The sequence below is a fragment of the Myotis lucifugus genome, unplaced genomic scaffold, assembly GCF_000147115.1.
Source record: "Myotis lucifugus unplaced genomic scaffold, Myoluc2.0 scaffold_0, whole genome shotgun sequence".
NCBI classification, from domain to species: Eukaryota; Metazoa; Chordata; class Mammalia; order Chiroptera; family Vespertilionidae; genus Myotis; species Myotis lucifugus.
Window position 1 is genome coordinate 46,147,395 of NW_005871048.1, and position 26,713 is coordinate 46,174,107.

At 35.5% G+C, this 26,713-nt stretch overlaps 1 protein-coding gene across 3 annotated transcripts in view; it reads right to left on the bottom strand.

Moving 5' to 3' along the window:
• Positions 1–613: 613 nt before the first annotated feature.
• The window catches only part of KIF2A (kinesin family member 2A), a 35,277-nt gene continuing 9,177 nt past the window's right edge, over positions 614–26,713 (bottom strand). The window contains exons 6-20 of one of the 3 annotated variants that reach the window (XM_006081419.3): positions 24,988–25,083; positions 23,559–23,613; positions 23,053–23,215; positions 19,268–19,358; positions 19,070–19,133; positions 18,179–18,270; positions 17,671–17,813; positions 17,122–17,326; positions 16,270–16,380; positions 14,403–14,470; positions 11,018–11,131; positions 9,988–10,138; positions 7,319–7,420; positions 4,988–5,123; positions 614–2,313 (exon numbers count right to left, since the gene is read on the bottom strand). In XM_006081419.3, the coding sequence (XP_006081481.1) occupies positions 2,228–2,313; positions 4,988–5,123; positions 7,319–7,420; positions 9,988–10,138; positions 11,018–11,131; positions 14,403–14,470; positions 16,270–16,380; positions 17,122–17,326; positions 17,671–17,813; positions 18,179–18,270; positions 19,070–19,133; positions 19,268–19,358; positions 23,053–23,215; positions 23,559–23,613; positions 24,988–25,083 (1,677 nt within the window). In that variant the 3' untranslated portion in view covers positions 614–2,227. The remainder of the gene's footprint in view (positions 2,314–4,987; positions 5,124–7,318; positions 7,421–9,987; positions 10,139–11,017; positions 11,132–14,402; positions 14,471–16,269; positions 16,381–17,121; positions 17,327–17,670; positions 17,814–18,178; positions 18,271–19,069; positions 19,134–19,267; positions 19,359–23,052; positions 23,216–23,558; positions 23,614–24,987; positions 25,084–26,713) is intronic. The other 2 variants (XM_006081420.3, XM_006081421.3) reach the window with 2 other exon arrangements.

Consider the following 26,713-nt stretch of genomic DNA (forward strand, 5'->3'; position numbering starts at 1 on the left):
AGATCCAAATTTTTTTAAAATAGCTGTATCAAGCCACTTTTGTTATAAATATTATACCTGGGTAGCTTTTTTTAAATATCAAAAAACTTTACTTTGCAAAATTCACTTGTACTATTTCTATTCTTACAGGAAAATTCTAAGGTTTATTCATTCAGCTTTTCCTCTACACCCTAGTAACTGCTGAGTTTTAGTCCCTTTTCTGGCCCTTAGTTTCCCTATCTGTAAAACTGAAGTACTGGATTATACTACCAAGATCTTTTCTGGTGTACTGATTTTTTATATACCTTGATTACTGATCAGAATGAAGCCATTATAGAATAAAGCAGCACATTTAAATATAAGGGGACCTTCTAGAGATAGTATCCATCTATTTTAAATAAGACTAATCTGTTGTGCTTTACAATAAGAAAACTCAAACCTTTTTATTGTCCTTTGAAGGTTGGTTAGGCTCAAAAACTACCTTTCTACACAGCCTCTGCAAGGTCAATAGTTCTCCATTCTTCCTCTTCTCTTTGAAATAAACACAAATAGAACATATCTTACAGCTGCAAGAAAACCTGAGTCCCTTCCAAAACAAAGGTGATTACATTGAAGAAAATTATCTCTAAACTCATTCCATAGATTCCATTTATTAATAAGCACATTGTGAAAAATCTACATTTGTTCTAGATTTCAAGTTTACAGAGGAGCATTTCACCATGGTATTCGGATTTCCCACAACTACCCTCTGAGTTGTCTGAAGTGAAGTAGCGAATCTGGCTCATGTGACTACTAGTATTCATAGCTTCCCTGTGGCTCAAAGGAATGAGCTATTACTTTCCTAGAGTAAGTCAAAACAAGATATCCTTGGGAGATTTTTTGTTGTTAATACACTCCTGGATTCTCCTAGGAGCTGAGGGAAATGTCCTAGAGAGATATATAAATTGTTTAACAAAATATTTACATGAGAAGTAGCCAGTTTTCTTCCTTGGAGTAGCAATCTGTAAAAATAAATGCTACCATTTAAAAAGTAGCACACCCTAGACCAATTTATTGGTGAGAATTTGGTGGTTCTCACCAAATAATGGTGAAACATCATACATTAGGTAATGGACGGAGCTTGGGTTAGATCTGCCTTTTAAAGCAAAGTCAACTCTTGTTAGCTTAATTCACTTTCAAGGGATTTATGTACTGTCTATACTTGGCTTAAACTAACAGTTCTATTATGGACTACTTCCAATGTATTATGTAAATGTTCATGCATCAGAAGCCAATTTCCTTTAACAGTACATTTAAAAGGTACCTTTTGGGATGCTAATGGACACTTCAACTTAAGTAATGGTATTGGTAAGGAGCAAATTGCACTATTAGTCTTGTTAATAACGCACTGGAACACACTGCATATATATGTATTATCCTAAGATAAAACTCTTCTCAGAATTCCATTACTTTTTATTATACATCAACTAGTTTATATTTTCTTTACAAAGAAAATGCTAAGAAAATTATATCCACATGTTAAAAGTTTTAAAACCATAATTCCAGATTTCTTTACATATAAGATGGAGTGGTCCAGCAGCTATGTCCACTGTCACAGACTTTAGTTCCATTCAATGATATGGCACATCCTGCAAAATTAACTAGCAACACACAAAAAATGTCTCAAATACAGTAAAAATGTACACACAATAAAGGTAATTTACAATGACAAATAAGGAATGTAATTTAACTTGGCTGTGCATCAGAAATTCAGGGTCAATAGCCTTAGTCAAGGCACAAAGCAGAAAGAGGTGAGCACAGCTGTCCCTAAGAGTGGCACGGTATGTACAATCACAGATGAGGTATGCATGCACACAAAGGATTTAAAACTGCTCAGTCTTGCTACGAAAATTGAACCGAGTTAAAAGGAAATGCTGTGGCTTCCCCCTACTACTCACCCCTGGATCAAGTCCACAATCTTACTTCATCATATAGAAAATAAAATTGGTAAGGATCTCCAAAAGTAAATCACTATTTGGGTAAATGAAACAAAATGCTTCACTATTACCAAATCTTGGTTGTGCCTTCTGGACTAGAAGCATTTTGTAGACAAAGTTGTGTTTCACAAAACTGAAATGTCATTCAGGTGAAGGGACAAGACATTTTCCACAGACACTTAAAATTTCAAACTTCCAAATGGCCCTTACAGCTGAACCTTGTATGTTAAAACAGTGAGGGTTCTGGGGATCCTTTAGCAGCAAATGCCAACTTAAAGGGCACGGGGTCTCTTAGGGTTGATTTGCTTGCTGGCCTGTTCTTCTTCTTGTAGAGCTGCACGAAAAGATTTCACTTTATCTTGGAAAAAGAAAAGAACAGGGAGTAAGTATTACATCACAGGCAACACAGTATATAACTTCATGGGTATCAAGTTGGCTCGCTTATTTCGTAATCTTAACTCAAGAGTTTTCCTTTGGTTTTTTTTGTTGCCCCAAAACTAAATACAATGCTCAACTATAGCAGCAGTTTTCATTATAGATTCCTAGAAATACCTGCTTTTGCTATTGTCAACAGGTTTCTGTTTGGCATTTTTTACAGTGTTCAATTTTAATTTGTATTCCTTTTGGAGTGTAGACAGGCTTTATATGTGTGTAATATATGTACAGTTATGTCCAAAAGGAACACTATGAATCTTATTAAACTGTAAAGCAGACATTTCTTCTCTCAATGTTATCTTTTTAAGCTATGAATTTTAAGAAAGAAATAGTGGCTAGGGAAGGGGATTAAGGGGTAATGCATTTCTTGGTCTTAAAATTCTATTACCCGTCTACCATATACTGACTCAGAGTCATTTAAGAATAAAAAATAGGTAAGTAAATTGGCAGAGGCATCTTCCTATAACAATGGTTCTCAAGCAGGGTGATTTTATTTTTATATATTTTATTGATTTTTTACAGAGAGGAAGGGAGAGAGTTAGAAATATCGATGAGAGAGAAACATCGATCAGCTGCCTCCTGCACACCTCCTACTGGGGATGTGCCTGCAACCAAGGTACATGCCCTTGACCGGAATCGAACCTGGGACCCTTCAGTCCCCAGGCCGACGCTCTATCCACTGAGCCAAACCGGTTAGGGCAACCAGGGTGATTTTAGCCCCACCCTCCTACTCTGGGGACATTTGATAATTCCTACAGAAATTTTTGATTGCCACAACTGGAGTAGTGCTACTGTCTAGTCTGGAGACCAGGATGCTGGTAAGCACTGTGCAATGCATAGGACAGCACCCCTCAACAGAATTATCCAACTTAAAATAGTCTTCAGAAGAAAAGGAAGCTGCAAATTTCTTTCCTTCAGAAATACAATGATGTTTTTAAAAAGCTGACTTTTCTAAAATTTAGACAGAAAATTAAGGATTTCTGGATCTGTTGGCTGCTAATATAATGGCTCTTAAACTTCTTAATACCAAAATTATGCCTGGACGATAAAACATTTCTAAGAAAAAACTGAATAATACATAACTAGATAGTAATTTCTTAAAAGTTATAGATATGCTTTATATACATGAATGAGAGAATTAAGGGAAAGAAGTCAACTAAGTTAAAAGCTACATATAAACAGAAAAAAAACCTCGAATGCATTATGCTCTATCTTCTGAATAAAATGCATATAGAAAAGCTGCTTATGAATTATGGAAGATTAGAAAAATGATCAAAACACTTTAAATCAAGGCATGAACATGAAGAGTATGAAAAACAAAAGTAAATTTTAGAAACCCTACATTTGCACAACTGAAGTTGGGGAAATGCTGACTCCATCTATATATATAAAAGCCTCAGCGACCGTTACAACCAGAACGACAGTCTGACCAGTCACTGACGCGCACTGACCACCAGGGGCAGATGCTCAATGCAGGAGCTGCCCCCTGGTGGTCAGTGCGCTCCCACAGCCAACCTCCCGTGGACAGCCAACTGCCTGTGGTCCCTCCCCACAGCCGCTGGCCCCCATCGGCCCCTGGTGCTAAACCATTCGTAGACGACCTGCTTTGGGGTCAGGGTTTCTTATGTAGCAGAGCAGCTCCCTTGCTGCGACCTATTAAGAGTCAGCCCTCGACACAAGGGTTTGTCTCACTCTTGTCCTCTCCCTTCCCAGGGGGCCCACCCGCCGCGGTTGCGTGGCGGCAAGGGGGGGGGGAGGTAGGGAACTGTGGGGTGGTGATGGGACCTATGGGCCCTGGGCTGGGACGGGGAACCGGGGGTTGGTGGTGGTGGGCATGGTCCCTTTCCCAGGGGGGCCAAGGGCTGGCTCCAGCAGGCCAGGCCTAGGGAACCCACCCATGTTCGAATTTGTGCACCAGGCCTCTTGTAGGATATGATGTCAAATAACCAACTTCACAAAGGACCTATTTTTAAAAATTAAGCAGCTTATTTGCTAAAAACTAGCAATTTCAATCTGATTTTATGTTGCACTGCATGTACACACTGATGCCCACTCAGATATAAATGGTGACAGCTAATTTGCCAATGCCTAAAAACCTAGCACATACAGTAAATAAATGCATATATGAAGCTGCAGATAAGCTAATTAAAAAGCCAAGCAGACATTACATGTGAATAAGCCACATACTTCTAGAAATCTTCCTCTTTTTCAAAACAAGTGTTCAAAGGAAAAACATGACATAAGATGCATAGAAGAAGATGTAGATAGGTGGCTATAGAAAGATGACCCTGAATAGATCTAATCCAAGGAAAACAATTCTGAAAAGCACTGGCCTACCAAACTAAAATGACTAATGGGTCTATAAAATTTACAAATTTCTTAAAATACATTTTCCCTCTAATCTTATTTTCTCAAAAGACTGAAAGAAAAAAGACTAGAGAGCACTTGAAATGGTACTCCATGTTTCTTTTTCAAAAAACAGAATGGTTGGTGTGCCTATATACCTCTAAAAAGATGTTAAGTGTTGCCCATAATTTTCACTTCAGATGCTCTTGCAATTAAGCAGATTTCAAACATTAAAATGAAAAAAGAATTACCCCGCAGCTCAGTTAAAATGTCTATTTTTTGCTCAAGAATAGCTTCAAGTTGTGTAGCATATGAATCTACATCATAGTCTACTTCTTCAGTCATCTCAAGAAGAGCCTTTTCATCTTCTAACCATCGAATAGATTCCTAAAAGGACAAAAATTCCATTAATCCAGTAAGCCTCTTTGTAAGACAGAAACTAATTTACAAATTTTACATATGTTAAATATCATCAAACACACTCAAGATGGTATTCTCTAAAATATTACCATAAAACATCTTTATATACAGAGTAACATTAAGAAATATTTCTAGTGGGGATAAGGACACATATGTAATAACTTAATAAAAAAATTTAAAAAAAGAAAAAATATTTCTAGAGTCAAATACAAATATGATAGACAAAGTAAGATGGCTTCATTTTTCTACTTTTATTCTACCTTGTATGTGTTTGTGTGTGTTTTTTTCTTTGTTTTTTTTTGGGGGGTGGTGGTGAGAGGAGGGAATGGAATGAATCAAACACGTAAATATCAATGAGTAGAGTAAGTCTCAAAACCTCAATAGCTATCCCTAAAACGGGAAAAATGGATGTAAGAAAGCTAATGAGCAATCTAATGACATCTATGGTAGCCTAGAACTTGTAAATCATCTGGAATTAACATATACATTGGGGCCTCACAGTTGGGCCAAAGAGGTAGCTCTAAATTCAAAACACTAGTTTTTCAAATTATTGTGACTCTAAGAACCAATGGATAGCCAATCTTAGAAGAGTCAAATGAACCACTAAATAGTAGTTATTCACCATTCATAAATACTTCAAGGAAACCCCTCATTCTTAACTGATTTTAGATATGTGGAATTTATGAGTTTATCTTCTAGCAATGTCATGAATCATAACAATTTATAACACTATCAGATCTTCCAAATTAGAATTTTTGAATATAAAAAAGGATACTTTCTAGATTGTTAGAATACACATAATTTCAATTTTCCAAATATCAATGCAATTTAATGGCTAATTATAACTAGACTATGTGTCACCAGGCAGAACTGGTTAACCTAGATATAGTTAACTATTAGAAAACTGTGTATGTGTCAATTAAAACACACACCCTAGTATTTGTTTTTCCTTCAGCTATATACTTAATTTTTAAAAAACAAAACCTTATTTTGAGAAATGACAGATCACAGTATAAAGGGACAATAAATGGAATTATAAAAATATTGGCTTGAAAGTCAGAACACACAGTTCTGCCAATAAATCAAATAAACTTTTAGAATTCAACATAAAGTGGCACAATGGGAAATGGTTTTTATGGGACACCTTGCTCTAAAAGGGCACAATTTTCTTAGAATTACAAGGGTCCTTTCTTAATTAAATCTAAACACATAGACCTCTACAGATTCTTATGATAAAGGTTTGACTAAAACTGTAACAGTTTTAATAATGTATAACCTGTTCTAAAATTATAAAGTTTTTTATATTTTTGAACCCTTCATCCAGGCACTTGAATGGCCTAGAAAGGAACATTAATACTTGTTTAGAGAAGATTTCTTCAACATCAGAGAAGGAATACAGGTCGATAGGGAGACACTAAGCTATTGTTCACTTTTTTTCAGAAGGTATTTATAGTACTCCAGAAAGGCAGGGTGAGGGTGGGGTGGGGAAGGCAAGCTGACTATACAGTCTTCCATAACGATATGAAATGTTCTCTTCACTTTCCCATCACCTCCTCATAGGTATCATCTGCAAGGCTATTTTCTAGTTTAAAGGGGTGGGGGGAGGCAAAGGATGATCATACAGTAAAAGTGTTTGTAAAAGATTGAACACACAGTGAAATGAATACTATACCTAAGAATCTACTGCCACCCCTCACTCATCTGCCACTGACAGCTGTCAGAGCAGTTACTGTCCCTCCCTGAAGCCTTCCTTTCTACGAAGACTGACACCTCCTCAACTGCTCTGATAATCTTTAGAAGAATTTCTTCCTTTCTGCTGTCCTGACATGAAGACACTCCAATATACTCACCTAACATGAAAAAAAGGGGTATTGGAGGGCAGAAGTTCAATCCTTCTCTAAAAATGGACAACTGACAAAAGCAAATAAAATGGGAGAATTGTAGTAAATAAACTAGATCTTTAAAGAAAGGTTATTTGTAACCACCGTTCAAATTTTGTATTCAAAATTTGCCCTATCATATGTGCTACAAATATATATATATATCTGCATACACACAAACAAGTATTTTTTTTTAGATTTCTGTGAGAGTCAAAAATTGTTAGAGTTTTTAGTTAATTTCTCTAAAGAAACATTTTGATGAAAGGTCCTGTCTTACTTTACCTGGAACACTGCCCTGTGATCTTCTACAACTTGTTCTTCCATTTCTACCATTTGTGAGACAGCTTCGTGGAAAGTAAACAATTGGGGAGAAACCTCTTCTTCCTTAAAATAAAAAGTTTAAAAATTATAACAGAGTTTATATTTTTAAATGTAACTTAAAAAGCAGTTTTTCTATGTCATTTACAAAAATGTATTCAGAAACAGAGGAAAACTCCTAAAATATACCATAAAAAGCAAAGCCACAATTCCTTTTTTAAAAATTTTTAGTATATTTTTATTGATTTCAGAGAGGAAGAAAGAAGAGAGATAGAAACGTCAATGATGAGAGAGAATCATTGATCGGCTGCCTCCTGCACACCCCCTACTGTGGATCGAGCCTGAAACCCAGGAATGTGCCCTTAAGCAGAATAGAACCAGGGACCTTTTAGTCTGCAGGCCGACACTCAATCCACTGAGCCAAACTGGCTAGGGCCAAAATTTCTTTTTATGGGTAAAAATACTTAATGTAACACTCAAAAAGACATCCCAAACTTAAGTATATCAGTAAAGGATAATTTTCACTGAGTCCAGGCACTTTAATGCAAAATTACAGCCCCCCCCGCCCCCCACCCCCAAAGCAATCACTTTTGGAATAGCACAACTTTTCAAAAATCTTTATTGCAGACTATAAATATACTGAAATATTTCCTCAGTATTGTTTAATCTTCACTAACAATTTGTCATATATATGTCTATAATTTCTTTTCACCAAAAGAGAGATATATAATGTTTTTCATGACTGTGACTATCAAATTGGTATTCTGAAGGCCTCAATTCTTAAAAAAAAAAAAAAAAAATCAACCCTGTCAAAATGCTATCATTTGTTAAATCTGATTGCTTTCTGTATGTTTGAAATGTTTAGTAACATTTCATAATTTAAAAATTTGATTTCCCAGTTATTCAAAAAATATTATAAAAATATGTGCCCACTGCCCTAGCCGGTTTGGATCACTGGATAGAGCATCGGCCTGGGGACTGAAGGGTCCCAGGTTCGATTCCAGTCAAGGGCATGTACCTGGGTTGCGGGCACATCCCCAATGGGGAGTGTGAAGGAGGCAGCTGATCGATGTTTCTCTCTCATCGATGTTTCTAGCTCTCTATCTCTCTCCCTTCCTCGCTGTAAAAAATCAAGAAAATATCTTTAAAAAAGAAAAAAGTGCCCACTGTATAAAGACAAAAGTGTAAAGAAGTAAAAAGACATAAAAAATACACATTTTCACATAGTTACTTTAATATATTGAGGGATTCCTTACTGTTTGTGAGATATAAAAGTTATTTATATAGTTGTTTAACTTCACTTTTTTTTTTTTATTTTATTGATTTTTTACAGAGAGGAAGGGAGAGGGATAGAGAGTTAGGAACATCCATGAGAGAGAAACATCGATCAGCCGCCTCCTGCACACCCCCTACTGGAGATGTGCCTGCAACCAAGGTACATGCCCCTGACCGGAATCGAACCTGGGACCTTTCAGTCCCCAGGCCGACGCTCTATCCACTGAGCCAAACCGGTTTTGGCTAACTTCACTTTTTAAATGTATAATCCATATCTTTTTTTAAACTATATATATATTTTTTTATATTTTATTGATTTTTTACAGAGAGGAAGGGAGAGAGATAGAGAGTTAGAAACATCGATGAGAGAGAAACATCGATCAGCTGCCTCCTGCACATCTCCTACTGGGGATGTGCCCGCAACCCAGGTACATGCCCTTGACCGGAATCGAACCTGGGACCTTTTGAGTCCGCAGGCCGACGCTTTATCCACTGAGCCAAACCGGTTTTGGCTAAACTATATTTTTAAAATATATTTTTATTGATTTCAGAAAGGAAGGAAGGAGAGACAGAAACATCAATGATGAGAATCACTGATCGCTGCCTCCTGCATGGCTCCAACAGGGACCAAGCCCGCAACCTATGCATGTACTCTAACAGGAAATTGAACTGTGTCCTGGTTCATAGGTCTATGGTCAATCACTGACCCACACCGGCTGGGCACCAGGTTTGATTTTTGCTCATGCATCCTTTTAATACATACTCATTTAACCATAGTTAATTTTGTTTTTAAGCTTTATATATGTTATAATGTAAGTATAATTCTTAAACTTATTTTTCCCTATGTTACTTTAAAAATTCCCAAATTTTAATAACAGTATAAAATCCGAGAAAAATAAAGTGTAGATCAGAGGTCAGCAAACTTTCTTAAAGGGCCAGATAGTACATATTTTGAACTTGTGAGCTATACCATTTTTGTCACTTCTGTTGAGGTAAGAAAGTAGTCAGATAACCCATAAATGAACGAGCATAGCCATGTTTCAATAAAACTTTATTTATAAAAACAGATGGCTGGCTCATAGCCTGTACAGACACACTGTGAAGATATTGCAGGTTCAATTCCAGACCATTTCAATAAAGTGAATATCTCAATAAAGGAAGTCCTAATCTTTTTGCTGGTGAGGGTCTTGTCTTCAATTTATAAAAAATATACCATCTGAGAAGTGTAATAAAGTGAAGCACAATAAATTAAGTATGCCTATAGTTTGCTGATCCCTAATTTAGATTTCAATTATCAAGTTCTGCTACTGATGAAATGAACTAAGATTAGATAATTACAACTATATTAAGTCACTCACATTTTGTTCACAAAGAAGTTTTAGATCATCTCTCTGAGGGGAACTCCCCACCCCCCACTGTGCCTCTAAGTCATCAATCTGATTTGGTGGATGGTGCATTATTGGACGAACATCACCAGCAGCAGTTGGATCCACAGTCAGTTCTTTTACCCTGTAAACACATAAGAGGCATCTAAAATTAATAAAGACTTACATAGAAAAAAAACAAAATACCAATTTATTCAATATAAAGACAATTCAATTTAACATATTAAGATTGATGATGTCAGTTTTGCAGATCAAATTTACCTGAAGTCTGTGGAAACCCTAAAGGGATGTTTAACCTTACAAAATTTATTTAGGTAACTATACAATTACTTCTAATGTAATTATTGTACATAATAAGTGAGAATTAGCAAAGTATGTGAATCAGTATTTCAAAGTAAGAGACTGCTGTTCAAATTATATGAACAGAAAAATGCTAACAATGGCACTTAGATCAATAAATGAATCTTTGCCAAAATCAGAGAATTTAATACATGTTACAGATTTTTGGTAGTTCTAATGCCCAATTTAAATAGCTACATGTGAAATAACCTTATTCTACTGTATACTATAAAATGTAAATTAGTTCCATCATTTAAAAAAAGTTTACCCATTATACTTAAATTTACAGACTTGCGTATACTTTCTAAGTCAAGAGGGCCCTTATTTCCTTGCACATAAGGAAATTTACAATAGCATACAGAATAAAGGTAAACTTTTCATTTTAAACAAGACAGTTCATTTTTAATGGTAGATGTGCAAAGATGACATCACCCTTAAAAATATGAGGCAAAATAAGAAGCCTGAATTCTAAATCAACATTTTAAAGCAAATAAATTAATAAAGTACATGGAAATAAAGATCATGCAGTTACAACCACCACCTGCCAAACAAAATGAAAAATAAAATGGCTCAGGACAAAATAAATGTAAATGAAATATTTATACACAGCACAATTCAAAAGAAACTATTAAAATAAATATCTTATGTATAGAATGAACTAGACCTGGTAATCGAAGGAGAAAAGTCGTCATACTCATAAGAAGGAGAGAGATCAGGGCGACTGCCACTACCCTGTGAGAAGGGAATGTCTGATGGACTAATTCCAAACTCCTTTACTCTGCAGCACCAAAAGAGCAACAGATTAAAATAAAATGCTCTTGTAAAGACAGCAATGCATATTTCAAACTTTCACTTAGTATTCAGTTTAATTTGTTTAGCAAAAGATAACAACACTGTAATGACTTAATGCATTAGAATATTTAAAAAATAATCCATTTTAAGATTTAAAAATCCCTCTGTCCTACAGATTCCCTACTACATAGTCCTTCCTTTTCTGGTATATTTCCCCCTTTTCTCAGGACCCTTTCTAGAAGTTTAACTAGACCCTCAATAAATCTGAAATGTCCCTTATTTAACTACATGGCTATTCAATCTAATTTCCTTGTGTAATCAATACCATGAATATTTTGTTTAATAGCATTAATGAGGCCTCAACATTCTTGCAGTCTTTTCAAACTAAACACAAGACAATTAAGTCCTAATGACATCCATTGTTTGTAACAAATAAACTAATTTCTCCTATGCCTATTGAATGGTATCAGCTATGAAGCATCCTTGGTATAAATTGAGAAAATAGTCACTCAAATAATTTTGTGTTTGGTGATTCAGATGAAGAACGCTGGTTGAGAAAAGCCTTTAGTAATGGAATTTAAATTGCTTTTGCTAATGTCTCTAGGTTATATTTAACCAAACTGAGGCTTTTCTGACACAATTTTTGTGATTCCCTATGTTCTTTTTCAGTCAATCCCATTTCACAGTAGTAGGTAATATTTATTAAATACTTCCTATATATCAGGTATTATTAGTAATTTATAGGCATTATATTATTTAATACTTAAGATAATCTTGTGATATTATCGCATTTTACAGATGAGAAATGGCTCAGAGTAATAAAGTATCTTACCCAATGTCATTTAATGAGAATAATCATAATTGAGGTTCTAACTTAGCTTTTACTATAAATCTTATATTAAACACTTCATATACTAACCATATTCTGTTTCTCTCACTATTTATCTTAGGTTGAACTAAATGAAATTACTGTTTTTATAGGTCAAAAGTAATTATTATCAAACTAATAATGTAATGTATATCAAACCAATACATTTCTACCTACAATCATTCTTTGCTATCGGTAATGTCTATACCAAAGATTCAATACTGGATTCATCTGCCTTTTATCCTTTATAGTCACTTTGGAAAGCTTATTTACTACACCTGCTGACAAATCTAGATTTCTAATACTACTTGACTCTTTTTACTCCCAACCCCATTTCTTATTCTCTTAAGAATCTCCTAATTTAGATACCCTAAACACACTTTTCCTCTTGCTCAGCCTTAACACTATTAAATGCAGCAATTATTTATCTCTCTCCAATGAGAACTATCAGGGAGGTTGAAAAATCTTTATTCACAGCGACTTGAAAATAAGAGGCAGAATTCTTTGTCTCAGCTGGTTAGTCATGTTGCAAATGAATTACATTACATTATAATAAATTAAAACATTTTACTTGAACCCAAATAAACTAGAGCAATGGCCAGACAGGGCATTTTCACATTAGGGGGATTCTTTTACAGCCAGAAGTCTGAACACACAGAGGGGTTTTATTTATTTTAATTATACAACATGGCAATATTCTACTATACAAAGCCATTCCTCATCTCTCCCACAAACAATTTTGAAATAAGAGGCATTTTAAATTAATGATTGAACCCCCACAATACCAAAAATATTTATTGTAAGGATCAAATAAAAATCTTACAAAGTTTGCAGCTATAAGTTCATAATTCAAAGTTTAAAAGGGAAATAAATTTAGAAATAAAGTTATATTTAAGAAGCTATTATATCTTAACACATTGTGGATGGATCATGAGAATTCTCGCTTCATATTACACAGTGTTTTACAAAGTATCATACTTTAAAAAGATATTAGATTGTAAGAACATTTAAGAAATAACTTCAAAATGCAATGGGTATTTAATTTTAAAGAGGGCCTTTAACATTTATGTAAAACGTTTTTTTGTACTCGTTCAATAGAAACTTATCTGGCCACTGGGTAAAGCTAGCAATAAAACTATTGGTCACAGGATGCAATGTGTTAATATCTTTTTACAAAAGGTCAATAGGTTTATACTTTCCAAAGTTTTTACTATGATTTAAAAACATTTCTTCAGCTGAAGCAAAAGCAAGATTTAAAAGAACAAAGTGTACAATATCATTTATGTAAAGTTCAAACACAGCTACCTATGTTGTTCATGATTAAATTCATAGGAAGTAAAACAATTTTTAAAAAAGAGAGAAAAAAATAAAACAAGAAAAATGTTCCATAGAAGCCAGAGCAATCAATTGCTGCCTTGGGGTAGGCATTAATGAATTTGGGCATGTTATTAGGATTTGTGATCAGTAAGGGACACATGGGGAACTTTCTGGGGGGCTGGGAATGTTTTCTTTCCCAGTCTAATGACAGGAATTTCATTTTATAAGTACTCATTAAATTATTCTCTTACGTTTTGGGCACTTTTCTGTATGCATATGTATTTCACATTTTAATAAAAGATTAAAAATAAAATTTGTATTCAGCAAAACTAAAAGAATCTTAACACTAGAAATGGAATACAGAGGAATTTTATCTTTAGGTTAAAATCACAAATGCAGTATGTGATAAAAATTTAAACTATACTCATTCAAAACAAGTGCAATGGGAATAATCTATGGAACAAAAATAAATATGCCCATCATAATCCAAAATTCCAAAGGCATTTCACGATTATAAGAAATATTTTAGTAGTCTATAATGCTTTTTTGTCATTTCATCTATAAATATTGTTACCTAAAGTTTGTAACACTACTGATATTAATAAAATGTAACCCGTATAAGACACCAGAAAGAACTGTGCTATCACTACTTACTTTAAACTCTATATTCCCCGTGTACATATAACATTTAATATCAGAAATAATTTTCAGCATATAGCAAAAACAATTTAAGAAATACATATTAGCCCCTGGTAGAGTTTTAACACACTAGAAATTATTTGCTTGATTCAAATTTGGAAAAATATTATGAAATCTAACTTGGTTAAATGAAAAAACATGATTGTGTTCTAGCATAGTAAGACCAATTCTACTAAAAATATAAATCTCTCCCCAAATTATACAACATATTACCAATTACTTTGATAACTTGACCAAATGATTCTAAGTATCATGCAAATTTTTTTTTGAAAATTGAAAAAAATGTAATAAGCTTTACACTATCAGATATTAAGTCAAATCATATGCTGCTCTATTTCCCTCAAATTTCAAAATGGATAATCATTTCTCATACCTATTTGCATATCTTAATGTATTAAGAGTATTTTCACAGGATGCCATTCCTGGAGAGATTGTGGCAATCTATGGGGGAAAAATGCAAAGGTAAATAAGATGTTATAAATGATGAAGACAGTGATACTAATATACAGGGTGGGGCAAATGTAGGTTTACAGTTGTGAGTATATGAAACAGTTTATTCTTGTACTATTATTTATTACTGGAGGCCCGGTGCACGAAATTCATGAACTCGAGGAGGGGAAAGGGCCCTCAGCCCAGCCTGTGCCCTCTCGCAGGAGGCCCATGGGGAGCTGGCCTAAGCTGGCAGTTGGGCATCCTTAGTGCTGCTGTGGAGGTAGGAGAGGCTCCCACCAATGCCACTGTGCTCACCAGCCATGAGCCTGACTTCTGGCTGAGCAGCGCTCCCTCTGTGGGAGTACACTGACCACCGGGAGGCAGCTCCTGCATTGAGCGTCTGCCCGCTGGTGGTCAGTACACATCATAGTGACCGGTCATTCTGCTGTTTGGTCAATTTGCATATTAGCCTTTTATTATATAGGACTGTATTATTTTTTATACTAATTGTAAACTTACATTTGCCTCACCCTGTATGTATGTATTAATAATATGTGAACTCCAAGATTACTTGCTATCTTATGCCCACAATCAGATAATAATTATAAACTCTTTTCAAAATATAAACAGGTCTCTGAATGCACCAGAAAGTGATCAAAATCAGGTAGAAAATGGAGGTCAACACCTAGAAGAAGGGAATAACATTGAATGACTTCCCCACTACCCCTCTTTCATAGCTTTATTGCCTAAGAACAAGCCCTGCTGTTGTCACACAGGACAACTAAAACTTCATTAGAAACTTAGAGTTAAGAAACTAAAAAACAAAAAGTTAGGAGGTGGGGATCATAGCTGCTGGAAAGGGAAGCTTGTCCCAGAAGAGACAGCTACAGAGGGAGAAACTCAAATTATGCATATAAACTGCCCAGTCACTTTGGAAAGCTTATTTATAACCAAAATTTGTTAAGATCTCTGGCTGACTCCTAACCTAGGTATGCACAATGCTAACTCCAACCACACAGTCGAGTCTAAAAGAGGTAAACAGAGATTTTAATTTTAGTTGCTGCCCACAGCAGGGGAGACAAGAGTTTAGAGTAAGTTCAGCTAAGTTAATTTCCTGCTATACAACAACAAAATAATCAATAATTTTTAGAGGAGTATAACAGAATCCAGAGTGTCTATAAGATATTCATCCATAATAAAAATTACATAATCCAAAATTACTAGAATATGAATAAAAAATGTAACCCATACTCAAGGAAAATAGAACTCAATGGAGACCAACCTCAAGAAGACTCAGATATTAGAATTGTAGAATGCATTATAAATGCACTATAATCCTCTCTATCAGCCTGTCAGGGACCACATCTTAAGTATCCTATCTCTCTCACAACAGAAGGGTTTAAATGATTGTCATTAGTGTATATTATAATTTTTCCACAGATATAATTGTTCATTCGATATTAAAATAAAAGAAATAGCCCTGGCCAGTGTAGCTAGTTGGTTAGAGAATCGGCCTGTGGGTTTGATTTCTGGTCAAGGGCACAGGTACCTGAGATGCAGGTTCAATCCCCAACCCCGGTCAGGGCATGTGAGGCAAACAACCAATAGATATGTCTCTCTCACATCAATATTTCTCTCTCCCTCTCTCTCTTTTCCTCCTGCCTCCTATCTAGCCCCTTCCTTCCATTTTACTCGCTCTAAAAATCAATGGGAAAAATATCCTCAAGCGAGGATTAACAAAAATAAAACAGAACAAAAAAACCAAATGAACGAATAAAAAAATAACCAAAATAAACCCATAAACTTACCATACAGGTACGAGAGTTTTCACCTATGAATGAATCTCTTAACACCTGAGTGAGTTTACTTGCTCGGAAAGGAGTATGAGGTTTATTTCTACCTAAGGCTCTGATGCACTCCTGAAAATTAAGAAAGCAAGTTTCAGAGATTAGGTTTCTTATAAAGAGTATTTACCTTAATACGTTTAGAAGTTCTCTTACTATAATTCTAATATTTAAGGTCTGATCAGCTTTGAAAATGCTACTAACAGGTTTACAGCATGGTAAAGATGTTGCCATAAATCCTAATTCAAGAAAGTGAAATAAAAACAACAAAAACAACCAATGGACTGTTATTTCAAAAAGTTCTTCTGGAGACTATGACTAGTGTTTAGAAGTGACAAGAAGTAACATTATCTATAAAAATAAACTTTTAAAGTGACACTATAAGAGAAAAAACACAATGCTTTCTTGTAGTTTTGCTGATCTTTGCTTTCCTAGTCAAGAAAGAGCTATAATACTGGCCTAACTTTTGGAAAGCAATTCTACATTTTTCTGAGAAACTATTTCTTCATTCAGTTTTGTGGGTCCTTGCCCAATTCCACGAAAATATGACTGATTAGGGCCCTTTGGAATCTCTCCAAGAAGCTTTGGGATTGGCCAGCCAACAACAGATTTTTTATGCATCCTAATAATAAGTAATAATGGGTGTAAAGAAAATTTCTGGGTATAATATAAATCTGTATCTGCAAATATAAAACGAAATTTTAATAAACTCTCCTACTTATTATTAGACGAAACAAGTACTATTGTTTTGTAGCTGAGTAAATATAATTAAAATAAAAAGTAAAAGACTTTCACAATTAAATACATTTTATTTACCTTGAGTGCTAAAAGGCTTTTATTAATTTCAGCACCTTCAAGCCTAGTTTGCCTATCTGCACTGGAAGTATCAGCTCCTCTTTCATTTCCAGCCAAATCGATGAGAGAAAATTTGCCATGTAGTTTTCCTTTCCTTCTAAGTATAATCTGAAACACTGCATGGCTCCGAGATGAATGTGCATTTGCAGATGTTTGCCCGGATGTTCTACAATTTGATTGAGGACATTTGATACATAAATACTTTATGTTCAAACCACAGTATTTTCATTAAAAACAAAACAAAAACAACTATCCAGTTTTCATCATTTATTACAAAGGAGACATTGTGAATTAACAATATTTGAACAATTTAATCTGGCATTCTTCTAGTACGTTATCTATAGAATAGACATCACTCAGTTACATGTAACAACAAAAGTTTTTTGTGAATAATGATTTTTACTTCTAAGATGCACTGAATAACATCCTTGCTTTGTTTTTGTTATAACCAAATTATATAAAACTGATTATAAAATTAAGTTTCCCTTTCTTAATTAAAATAAGATTTACCTGCAACTGTTACCTATGTCAATGAGTTTCAGTACATCTTCAACACATTTGACCTCCCGTTCCTGTAATCCTACCACTTGAACCTGCTGTTTTCCATCTTCTAGCACTCTTAATTTTGTTTTCCTGTTTAGCAAGTCGAACACCTAAAAAAATTTTTTTTCAAGTTGAAAACTAACTTTAAAGAATCAGCTCTATAAAAATTAGTCATTCAAAGTCTGAAAACCATTTCAGAAAATAAAATGCTCAATATTTGAGTTGAAAAGTTTCAAAGGGAATTAAAAGAAATCTCAACAAAATTCTAACATAATATTCCAATCCAAATACATATAAAAGTGATGTGGTGGCAATGGTTGCACATTGTAAAATGTACATGCCATTTTTGCACAATGTAAAATGTACATGCCATTGAATTTGTATACTTAAAAATGGTTAAAATAATAAATTTTATGTTATGCATAATTTAATCACAATTTAAAAAACAAATTTTTTTTTTTAAGTTTCCACTTACCTTTCCACTATAAATTTCAAAAAAGGTTGCATAAACTTGAAGTTCTAACTTCTTATAGTTTGGCTTCTTTAGCATTAAAAAGACATCTCGAGCTATTAAAAATTTCATATGGAGAAAATTTGTTAAGATGCAACAAATATTATTTTTAAAAAGCATTTCAAATTTTCTATTTTTTAGAGGTACCAGTTAATCTTTACTTACAATAATAACATCAATAATAAAAATGAAGACTAGCCCTAGCCGGTTTGGCTCACTGGATAGAGCGTCGGCCTGGGGACTGAAGAGTCCCAGGTTCGATTCCAGTCAGGGGCATGTACCTTGGTTGCAGGCACATCCCCAGTAGGGGATGTGCAGGAGGCAGCTGATCGATGCTTCTCTCTCATCGATGTTTCTAGCTCTCTATCCCTCTCCCTTCCTCTCTGTAAAAAATCAATAAAAATATATTAAAAAAAATGAAGACTAAAGTAAACATCAATGTTACAAAAGATAGTTGTAATTGTTTTATTTTTACATTTAAGGTTTAGATGTCACTCTCCTTCATTATTTAATGAAGGACACTATCTATCCTTATAAAGTTGTTCTCATAACCATTCCGAATGGAAGCTTTTCACAAATCATTATTCAACAACAAATAGTAAGCTCCAACAATGTGACAGATTATAATGATATAAATATAATCAAGATTTCTTCCCCAAATGCAGAGTTCTTTCAAGTAGTCTGATAACCTAAAATTGACATAATACACAGTAAATATAGTATTATAGTTACCCTTTAATTCCTGGACAATATGTCCAAGTCTTATTTCAAAGCCACCTGAATAATATTCAAGAAGAATATTACAAATGATATGCAAAAACAAACAAACAAAAAACCCCCACAAAACATATTTACCTGCTAGTGCATAAATTCCTTTAGAACAATCTTGGTTTTTTCCTGAAAAGTCACCTCCCATAGTCTATATGTTAAAAAGAAAGTAAAGAATAACAGACATTATTCAGGAATGAATCTTAAGAATTTAGGTCTAAGTATTAAGCTACAAGAAAAATAAACTAGCTTCATACCAGGATGTAACTATAATAAATTACTTACATGAGTTTTTCCACTTCCAGTCTGGCCATAAGCAAAGCATGTAGCCATTCCCCTTTCGAATATAGTTTCCACTAGTGGTCTAGCTGTAAACCTTAAAAATAATATGCACCATCAGAATGTGCATTCAATATTTAAATTAAGCAAAGAAGAAATAAAAGTAAAATTGTCTTAATGTATACCAAGATTTTCAACAAATAAACTAGGCCACAATTGAGTCTAATTGATTTGTTTAAAAATTTAAATAACTATACCCTAGTATTGCTTAAGGCTCTTTAAAGAATAATTTCAAGCAATAATCCTATATAATAAAAGTGCAATATGCAAATCGACCAAAAGGCAGAATGACCCGTTGGCGGGGGGCGGGGCAGGTGAGCAGGCAGTGCCAGGCCAGCCAAGGTGCATGCCAGCGGGCAGACAGAGGGGACAGCGATTGGGGGGGGGAGGGAGGGCAGCGGCGACCAGCAGCGGCGGAGGGGAGATTGGGGGTGGGCAGGGCCGGCCTCTCACTGGCCGGTGCCATCTCCTGATTGGCCCGCCTGGTTGCCTCCCGTAGAGGCAGTCAGACATCACCCGAGGGCTCCTGGACTGCAAGAGGGCGCAGGCTGGGCTGCCCCCGAGTGCACGAATTTTAGTGCACGGGGCCCCTAGTTCCATAATAAATAATGATCACAATAATGATGGACAATAAAATCTAACGGTAACTGAGCTATATATATAGAAGACCATAGGAAAGTTTAAAAAAAATAACAAAAGATGGTAACATTAGCCGGATAAGTAAAACATACAGGGTTGTTTTGTTTTTTGTTATATACCAGGTGGGGCAAAAGTAGGTTTACATACAAAAAAGTTGTGAGTGCACGAAACACAGAGTTATTCTTATACTAGACGCCTGGTGCACAGATTCATGAACTGGTGGGGACCCTCAGCCTGGCCTGCAGGGATTGGCTGAAACCGGCAGTCCTACATCCCCCAAGGGATGTAGTAGTGCGCAAAGTGGCAGGCGGCCGGGGAGGAGCCCAAGCCCAGGCCAGGCGCTGCGCCGTCCCTGCTCATCTCAGCCCTGCTGCACCTGCCGCTGCCACCGCTTGGTAGGCTCGCTGCCACTCCACTGTGGTCTCCATGCGCCTGTCCTAGGGCGATACCAGTGGACGTGGCTGTGGGCTCATGCCATCAGTCCCAATGCCAATGTTGGTCCCGGTCCGGATTGGGGGATGGGAGGAAGAAGTGCGCAGGGGGAGTGTCCACAGGAGAAGCTTGTGCCACTGCAGCTGTGCTCGCCAGCCATGAGCCCAGTGAGCCCAGCGTCTGGTGCCCGCCAGTCAGCTGAGCGGCGCTCCTGCTGTGGGAGCCCACTGACCACCAGGGAGCATCTGCCCCCTGGTGGTCAATGCGCGTCATTGTGACTGGTTGAACAGTCACTTAGGCTTTTATATATAGCGATTATCTTAGACTATCTAAACAAGCAGAAAAATAATATTTCATTGAATGTGGACAAGTAAAAATAAATTATGCTTATAAGACATTAAGTTCTGAGTTGATAGTCTTGATTCAAGAAAAGGATGCTAGTCTGGCCTGCATGGCTCAGTGTTGAGAGCGTTGACCTATGAACCAGGAGGTCATGGTTCAATCCCCAGTCAGGGCATATGCCCTGGTTGAGGGCTTGATCCCCATTGTGGGTTGTGCAGGAGGCAGCCAATCAATGATTCTCTCTCATTGATGTTTCCATCTTTCTCTCCCTCTCCCTTCTCCCCTCTGAAATCAACAAAAATATATTAAAATTAAAAAAGGGATGCCAAAACATTATGATATGGATTTTTCAAACCTATGAGTATAATCACCACCAGAGTTAAAATTAAAAGGTAGGAAGGTCAAGAAATATTTTATTGAGCAGAGCACTAAAAGGTCTAAGAGCACTAAAAGGTATAATAGAAAACAAATATACTTTTTATATAGACTTCAAAATAATATATATAAAATACTATATACAACTCTGATGTTTTTAATTAATTTTTTAAAACTATTTTTTATTGTTGACAGTATTACAGATGAACCCCTCCACTTCCTTCCCCCCTTAGTCCCACTGATATATTTTTCTTAAAGGCACAACTGGAGAACATACAAAAGGAGCAGGAAAAGTTCTAGAAATGAGCCTGATTAGACAAGAAAAGGTCTAACTCCTCAATCCATAAAGTTAAGGTTAAGAGAAAGGGAGTAGAATTAATATTGGTAGTTAAGAAGCATACAGGTGAAAACAGAGAATGTTTACTAAACCTGGCATATACAAAAACATCTTTATTTATAATAATTTCTTAAAAATGACTATAAAAGGCAAACAGACATATTTTATAGGCAGGAATGGAAGAAGAGAAAAGGGGGAAGTAGACTCTATTCTCAGAAAAGGTAAAAAATATACAGTTTATAATTGTTAATTGTTGACAGTATTACAGATGTACCCCAGAATTAAAAAAAAAAATCTGTCTAGTATTCACATGTCCTTTAATTTTGTCCTCTTTCTTTACAACTAAACTTCCAGTTTGCCAGCTTAAGACCAATGGAGTTGGTTTCAACACTATATCATTTATAACATCTTCAATTCTTAAGACACTTAATAATTCTTTTTAAAAAATGTATTAATTTGCCAGAACCGGTTTGGCTCAGTGGATAGAGCGTCGGCCTGCGGACTGAAAGGTCCCAGGTTCGATTCCGGTCAAGGGCATGTACCTGGGTTGCGGGCACATTCCCAGTAGGAGATGTGCAGGAGGCAGCTGATCGATGTTTCTCTCTCATCGATGTTTCTAGTTCTCTATCTCTCTCCCTTCCTCTCTGTAAAAAATCAATAAAATATATTTTTAAAAAATATATTAATTCATTGATTTTTAGAGAGAGAGAAAGAAAGGGGAGAAGGAGAAAGGGAAAGAGAGAGAGAGAACTATCAATTGTTTTTCCACTTAATTTATGCAATCATTGGTTGCTTCTTGTATGTGCCTTGACAGGGGATCAAACCTGCAACCTTAATGTTTTGGGATGATGCTCTAGCCAACTGAGCTAACTGGCCAGAACAACTCTTTAATTTTCTGTTTGTAATCATATTTATAAAGTAAAAGGTCACTGAAAATAGCATTAAAATAAATTGTTAGTTTGAAATAACAAAGCTGCTAAACTAACCTGTTACAATAATGAGAGGTGAATGTTTACAAAGCCTATATGAAAATCCAAATTTGGCATAAAAGTTTGAGATATCAATATATTATATATTAAATTTGAGCTGCTTATAAGTTGAATATGTTAACATACAAGAATTTCATGTATTAAAACTATCCCAAAGCTTAAAGATGATAGAAATTAGATAAATGCAAGTTGATTTACAGCACATTTTCCCCCTGAAGTGGTGGTACAAGCTAAATATTTAGACAAATTAGACTAGTTGTATAATAAATATTTCAAATTTCTTTATAGTATAGAAATTTAAAAAAAAAGTCCTCCTCTAATTACTTCCCATTCTCAGAGGTACAAAAATGTCAACATTTTTTATAAATTTCCTATCCATATACATGTGTGATATGCATATAAGTTAATCAGTAATGGAAACTATGGCTTGGGGAAGCACTAAAGAGACCAAGTGTTAATAGTTATTACAATGTTTATTATATATTCTTCTTTGTTTAAACTCAGAATACAAAAGCATGTAACAACTCTGGAGAGATATACCCAGATCAATATGTTTCAGGATAATAATAAGCACATGATGTGAGAACAAAATTCTAATTTAAAACAAATCTACCTACCTGTAAACCATTTCATTAGGAGCTGAGTCATCAAAGGCATAATCAAAACGAAATGTTTGGTTTTCTAGGTACCGTGTTAAATCTACCTTTTGTTTTGGTTCATGTACCATCACAACATCTTTACTAGGGATTGTGATTACGTCAAGATCTTTCATTTGAGTTTCTAAAAGAACAAATGAAAATCAATGCCCAGAAACTTTACAGAATTTGCATTAATGTACAAAAAAGTAATGAGTTCTTCAAATATAAGTAGTGAGTTCTTATCCCACTCAATAAGACAGAATATTTCAATAACAAAGTAAAAAAATCAAGATTTCTTAAAGCAAGAACCAGAAATGGCAACATTTCATACAGTAGTAACAAATCAATAGATTAACCATAGAAATCTGCAGAAAGGTTATATACAAATAAAATCATTTACACTGAACTGTCCCCAACCAATTTGATTTTCTGCTATTACAAAAAGGATAAAATCAACCTTTATTACAACTCAATAAACATCATACCTTTTTTATTGAGTGGTCGTTTCCTTACACAAACACATATCCTATGTTCATCAATCTAGAAAGAAAATATTATATTTCAGTGATTATCAGTGTTATGTAAAACAATGAAGTCAATTTTACAACATTTCCTTCAGAGATTTTGGAAATTTATGTATGGCATAAATAGGATAAGCTTAAAAAAACCCCACAAATTAATTTGCACACATTTTAATGGAGACTCCCTTATTTTTTCTGTTGTATGGTAAACCATTAATAACCTTGTAGAGCATTAAATTCATGTTAAGAAGCTGCCTTATTAACTTTAAGATGTGCTATATAAAACAAAAGCAAGTGGTGTATTTTCAGGTAGATTATAGGGAAACTTGTTGGAAAAGATAACTATATAGACAAGAAACATGATTCCCAGGAGATTATTGAGCAAAATAATTTGAATATGCCAATTCTTACACATAAATATTTTTCATAAAATTTATGTTTCCAATACTTGCCTTTTAAAAATAATTATTATAATGCAGGGATTAGCAAAGTATGGCCTGCAGGATTAATCCAGCCTACTACCTCCTTTTGTAATGTTTTACTAGAACAGTCATACCCATTCATTTATGTTGTCTATGGCTGCTTTCATACTACAAAAGCAGAATTGAGTAGTTGTGACAAATACCATATCATATGGTTCATAAAGCCAAAAATATTTGCCATCAGGCCCTTTTCAGAAAAAGTTTGCTAATCCCTTTCCTAAAGTATGAGCTCAGAGACAGGAAGTTACACAAAGGTAAGGGTAGCAAGGAGGAGTACCCACAGGGAGAGGTACCCAAATACATGGGATGTAAATGTTATGAACAACTATTAAATCCTATATAATACACCTGCTGAACACAAATGTGTTTTGTGTACCCAATACTACATTCTGTATATGCTAGGTCAGATGGATTATTTTTCATAAGTACCAATTACAAAAACATTCCCTGTCCAATAAATTCTTATTCTTCAATAGGAAATGAATTGAGTAATAAGACAGAATACTTTTTGAGCACTAAATTTCTGGTCTATTGCAGTCCTCAACAACCATCACTTATAAAGCCAAAATAACATTAAAATAAGTTGGACAGTGGGATCTATAGCACAAGCCAAAGAGGAAATAAAGGAAATTGGGTGTTCAGACATAAGTCCTTTAATTATTGTTCTGTCCTACCAAAGACAGGGAAGGCTTTGCTTTGAAATGGACATCTCTGTGGGAAGCATGTCTGATACAATCAATTATGGAAGAGAGGCATAAATGTGGATGATTTCTTGTTTTCTTAAAATGTAGGAATTGGGCACATAAGAAAGGAAAATTTCTCTAGTAAATACAATATTAATTTAGTTGGAATCAAACATGTTTTTATTTGAGTACAGAGTTCCAGAGCAATGATTTACAAAAAAATCTTACAGGATCTGCTGTTGTTAATGGTCTATAATCCAAACTTCCTCTAAAATCTCTGATCATACACATAATTTCATAATTTGGGTTTGTAGCATCAACATCCTACAAGAAGACAAAGAGAATCATCATTTATTATAATTATAGTAATACAGCATTTGTTGCATTGGTGCTATATATAGTTTGAAAATTAAAATTAAACTAACAGATTATGTCACTTGCCCTAGCTCAGCTCAGACTCAAACTGAAGACCTGATATACTTTAGTTTCAGTTATGACTAGTCATATGCTTAGGAATCACTTTTATATTAAAAATACAATTTTGTAGGTCTACACATATTGTTAATTCTAAACCAAACATTCCTTATTAAAGCCACCCTTGACATAATTCAAAAATTCATCTGCTATACATATACCTTAATTATTCTTAGAAAATGGAGCAAAAGAGAAATAGTACTCATCTCTAGAAAAGCTGAAATTCTAGAAATATTCATTTAATCAGATTCTTCTTCCCAATTCTTAATCCAGTGATTCAGCAAAATAGAAATATGGATTCATTTAAGTTAATTTTCTATTTTTGCTGGCTCTCTTTAAAAAAAAAAACAAAAAAACTAAGGCAAGGTAAAACACTTCCAAATCAATAGGATATAGAATTTAAAGAAATCAAAAGCCAAGATAATTTTTAAAATCTTTAATATTCAAATTATTGGATACTGATTGCTATGGAGGAGAGACTGTTCTATGACACAACCACTTCCTGACCTTGCCTGACTGCTGCTGTCCCTCCTGCTAGATCCAAAAAGATCCTGCTAGACATAGGCCAGAAGAATGATGCTTCCCTTAAATCCTCTCAGAAACTGACTTCTCCCCTATGCCCCAGGCACGCTGCCCTGGGGAAGTATGTAAGGCATTTCCCCCTCAACTGGGGCAAGTTACACCCCAGGACCCCTATCCATCCAGCCCTGTCCTATATAACACCTTAGCACCTGCCACATGACGGATATCCATGTCTTCTTGCCACCAACTAAGGCCACCTCACATATATGTAAATTCCCTTAATAAAGGCTTTTTCAAAAAAGTATATATTTTCACTAATTTCAGAGAGGATGGGAGAGGGAGAGGGAGAGAGAAACATCAGTGAGGAGAATCATTGATTGGCTGCCTCCTACACGCCTCACACTGGGGATTGAGCCTGCAACCCCCGTGGCCTGTGCCCTAACTGGGGATCGAACCATGACCTCCTGGTTCATAGGTTGACACTCAACCACTGAGCCACATGACCAGGCAATAAACTCTTTATATAATGATGGAGTTGGCAGCCTCTCTTTCTTTGGTTACTCAGCCCTGGAGAAAAACTTAACAACTGCAATTTACATTTTTGCTTCAAAACTGAGGAAATTCAGATTAACATATAGTAAACTAGAGGCCCGGTGCACAAAAATTTGTGCACTCGGGGGGGAAGGGGGGGTCCCTCAGCCCGGCCTGTGCCCTCTCGCAGTCTGGGACCCCTCGGGAGATAACGACCTGCTGGCTTAGGCCTGCTCCCGGGTGGCAGAGGGCAGGCCCAATCCCTAGGTGCAGGCCCTGGTCGGGCTCAGAGCAGGGCTGATTGGGGAGTGGGGCGCCGCCCCCTGTCAATGCACAGAGCAGGGTGGATTGGGAGGTTGCGATGCCACCCTCAGGGTAGGGCTGATTGGGGGGTTGGGCACCGCCCCCTATCACACTCAAGGCAGGG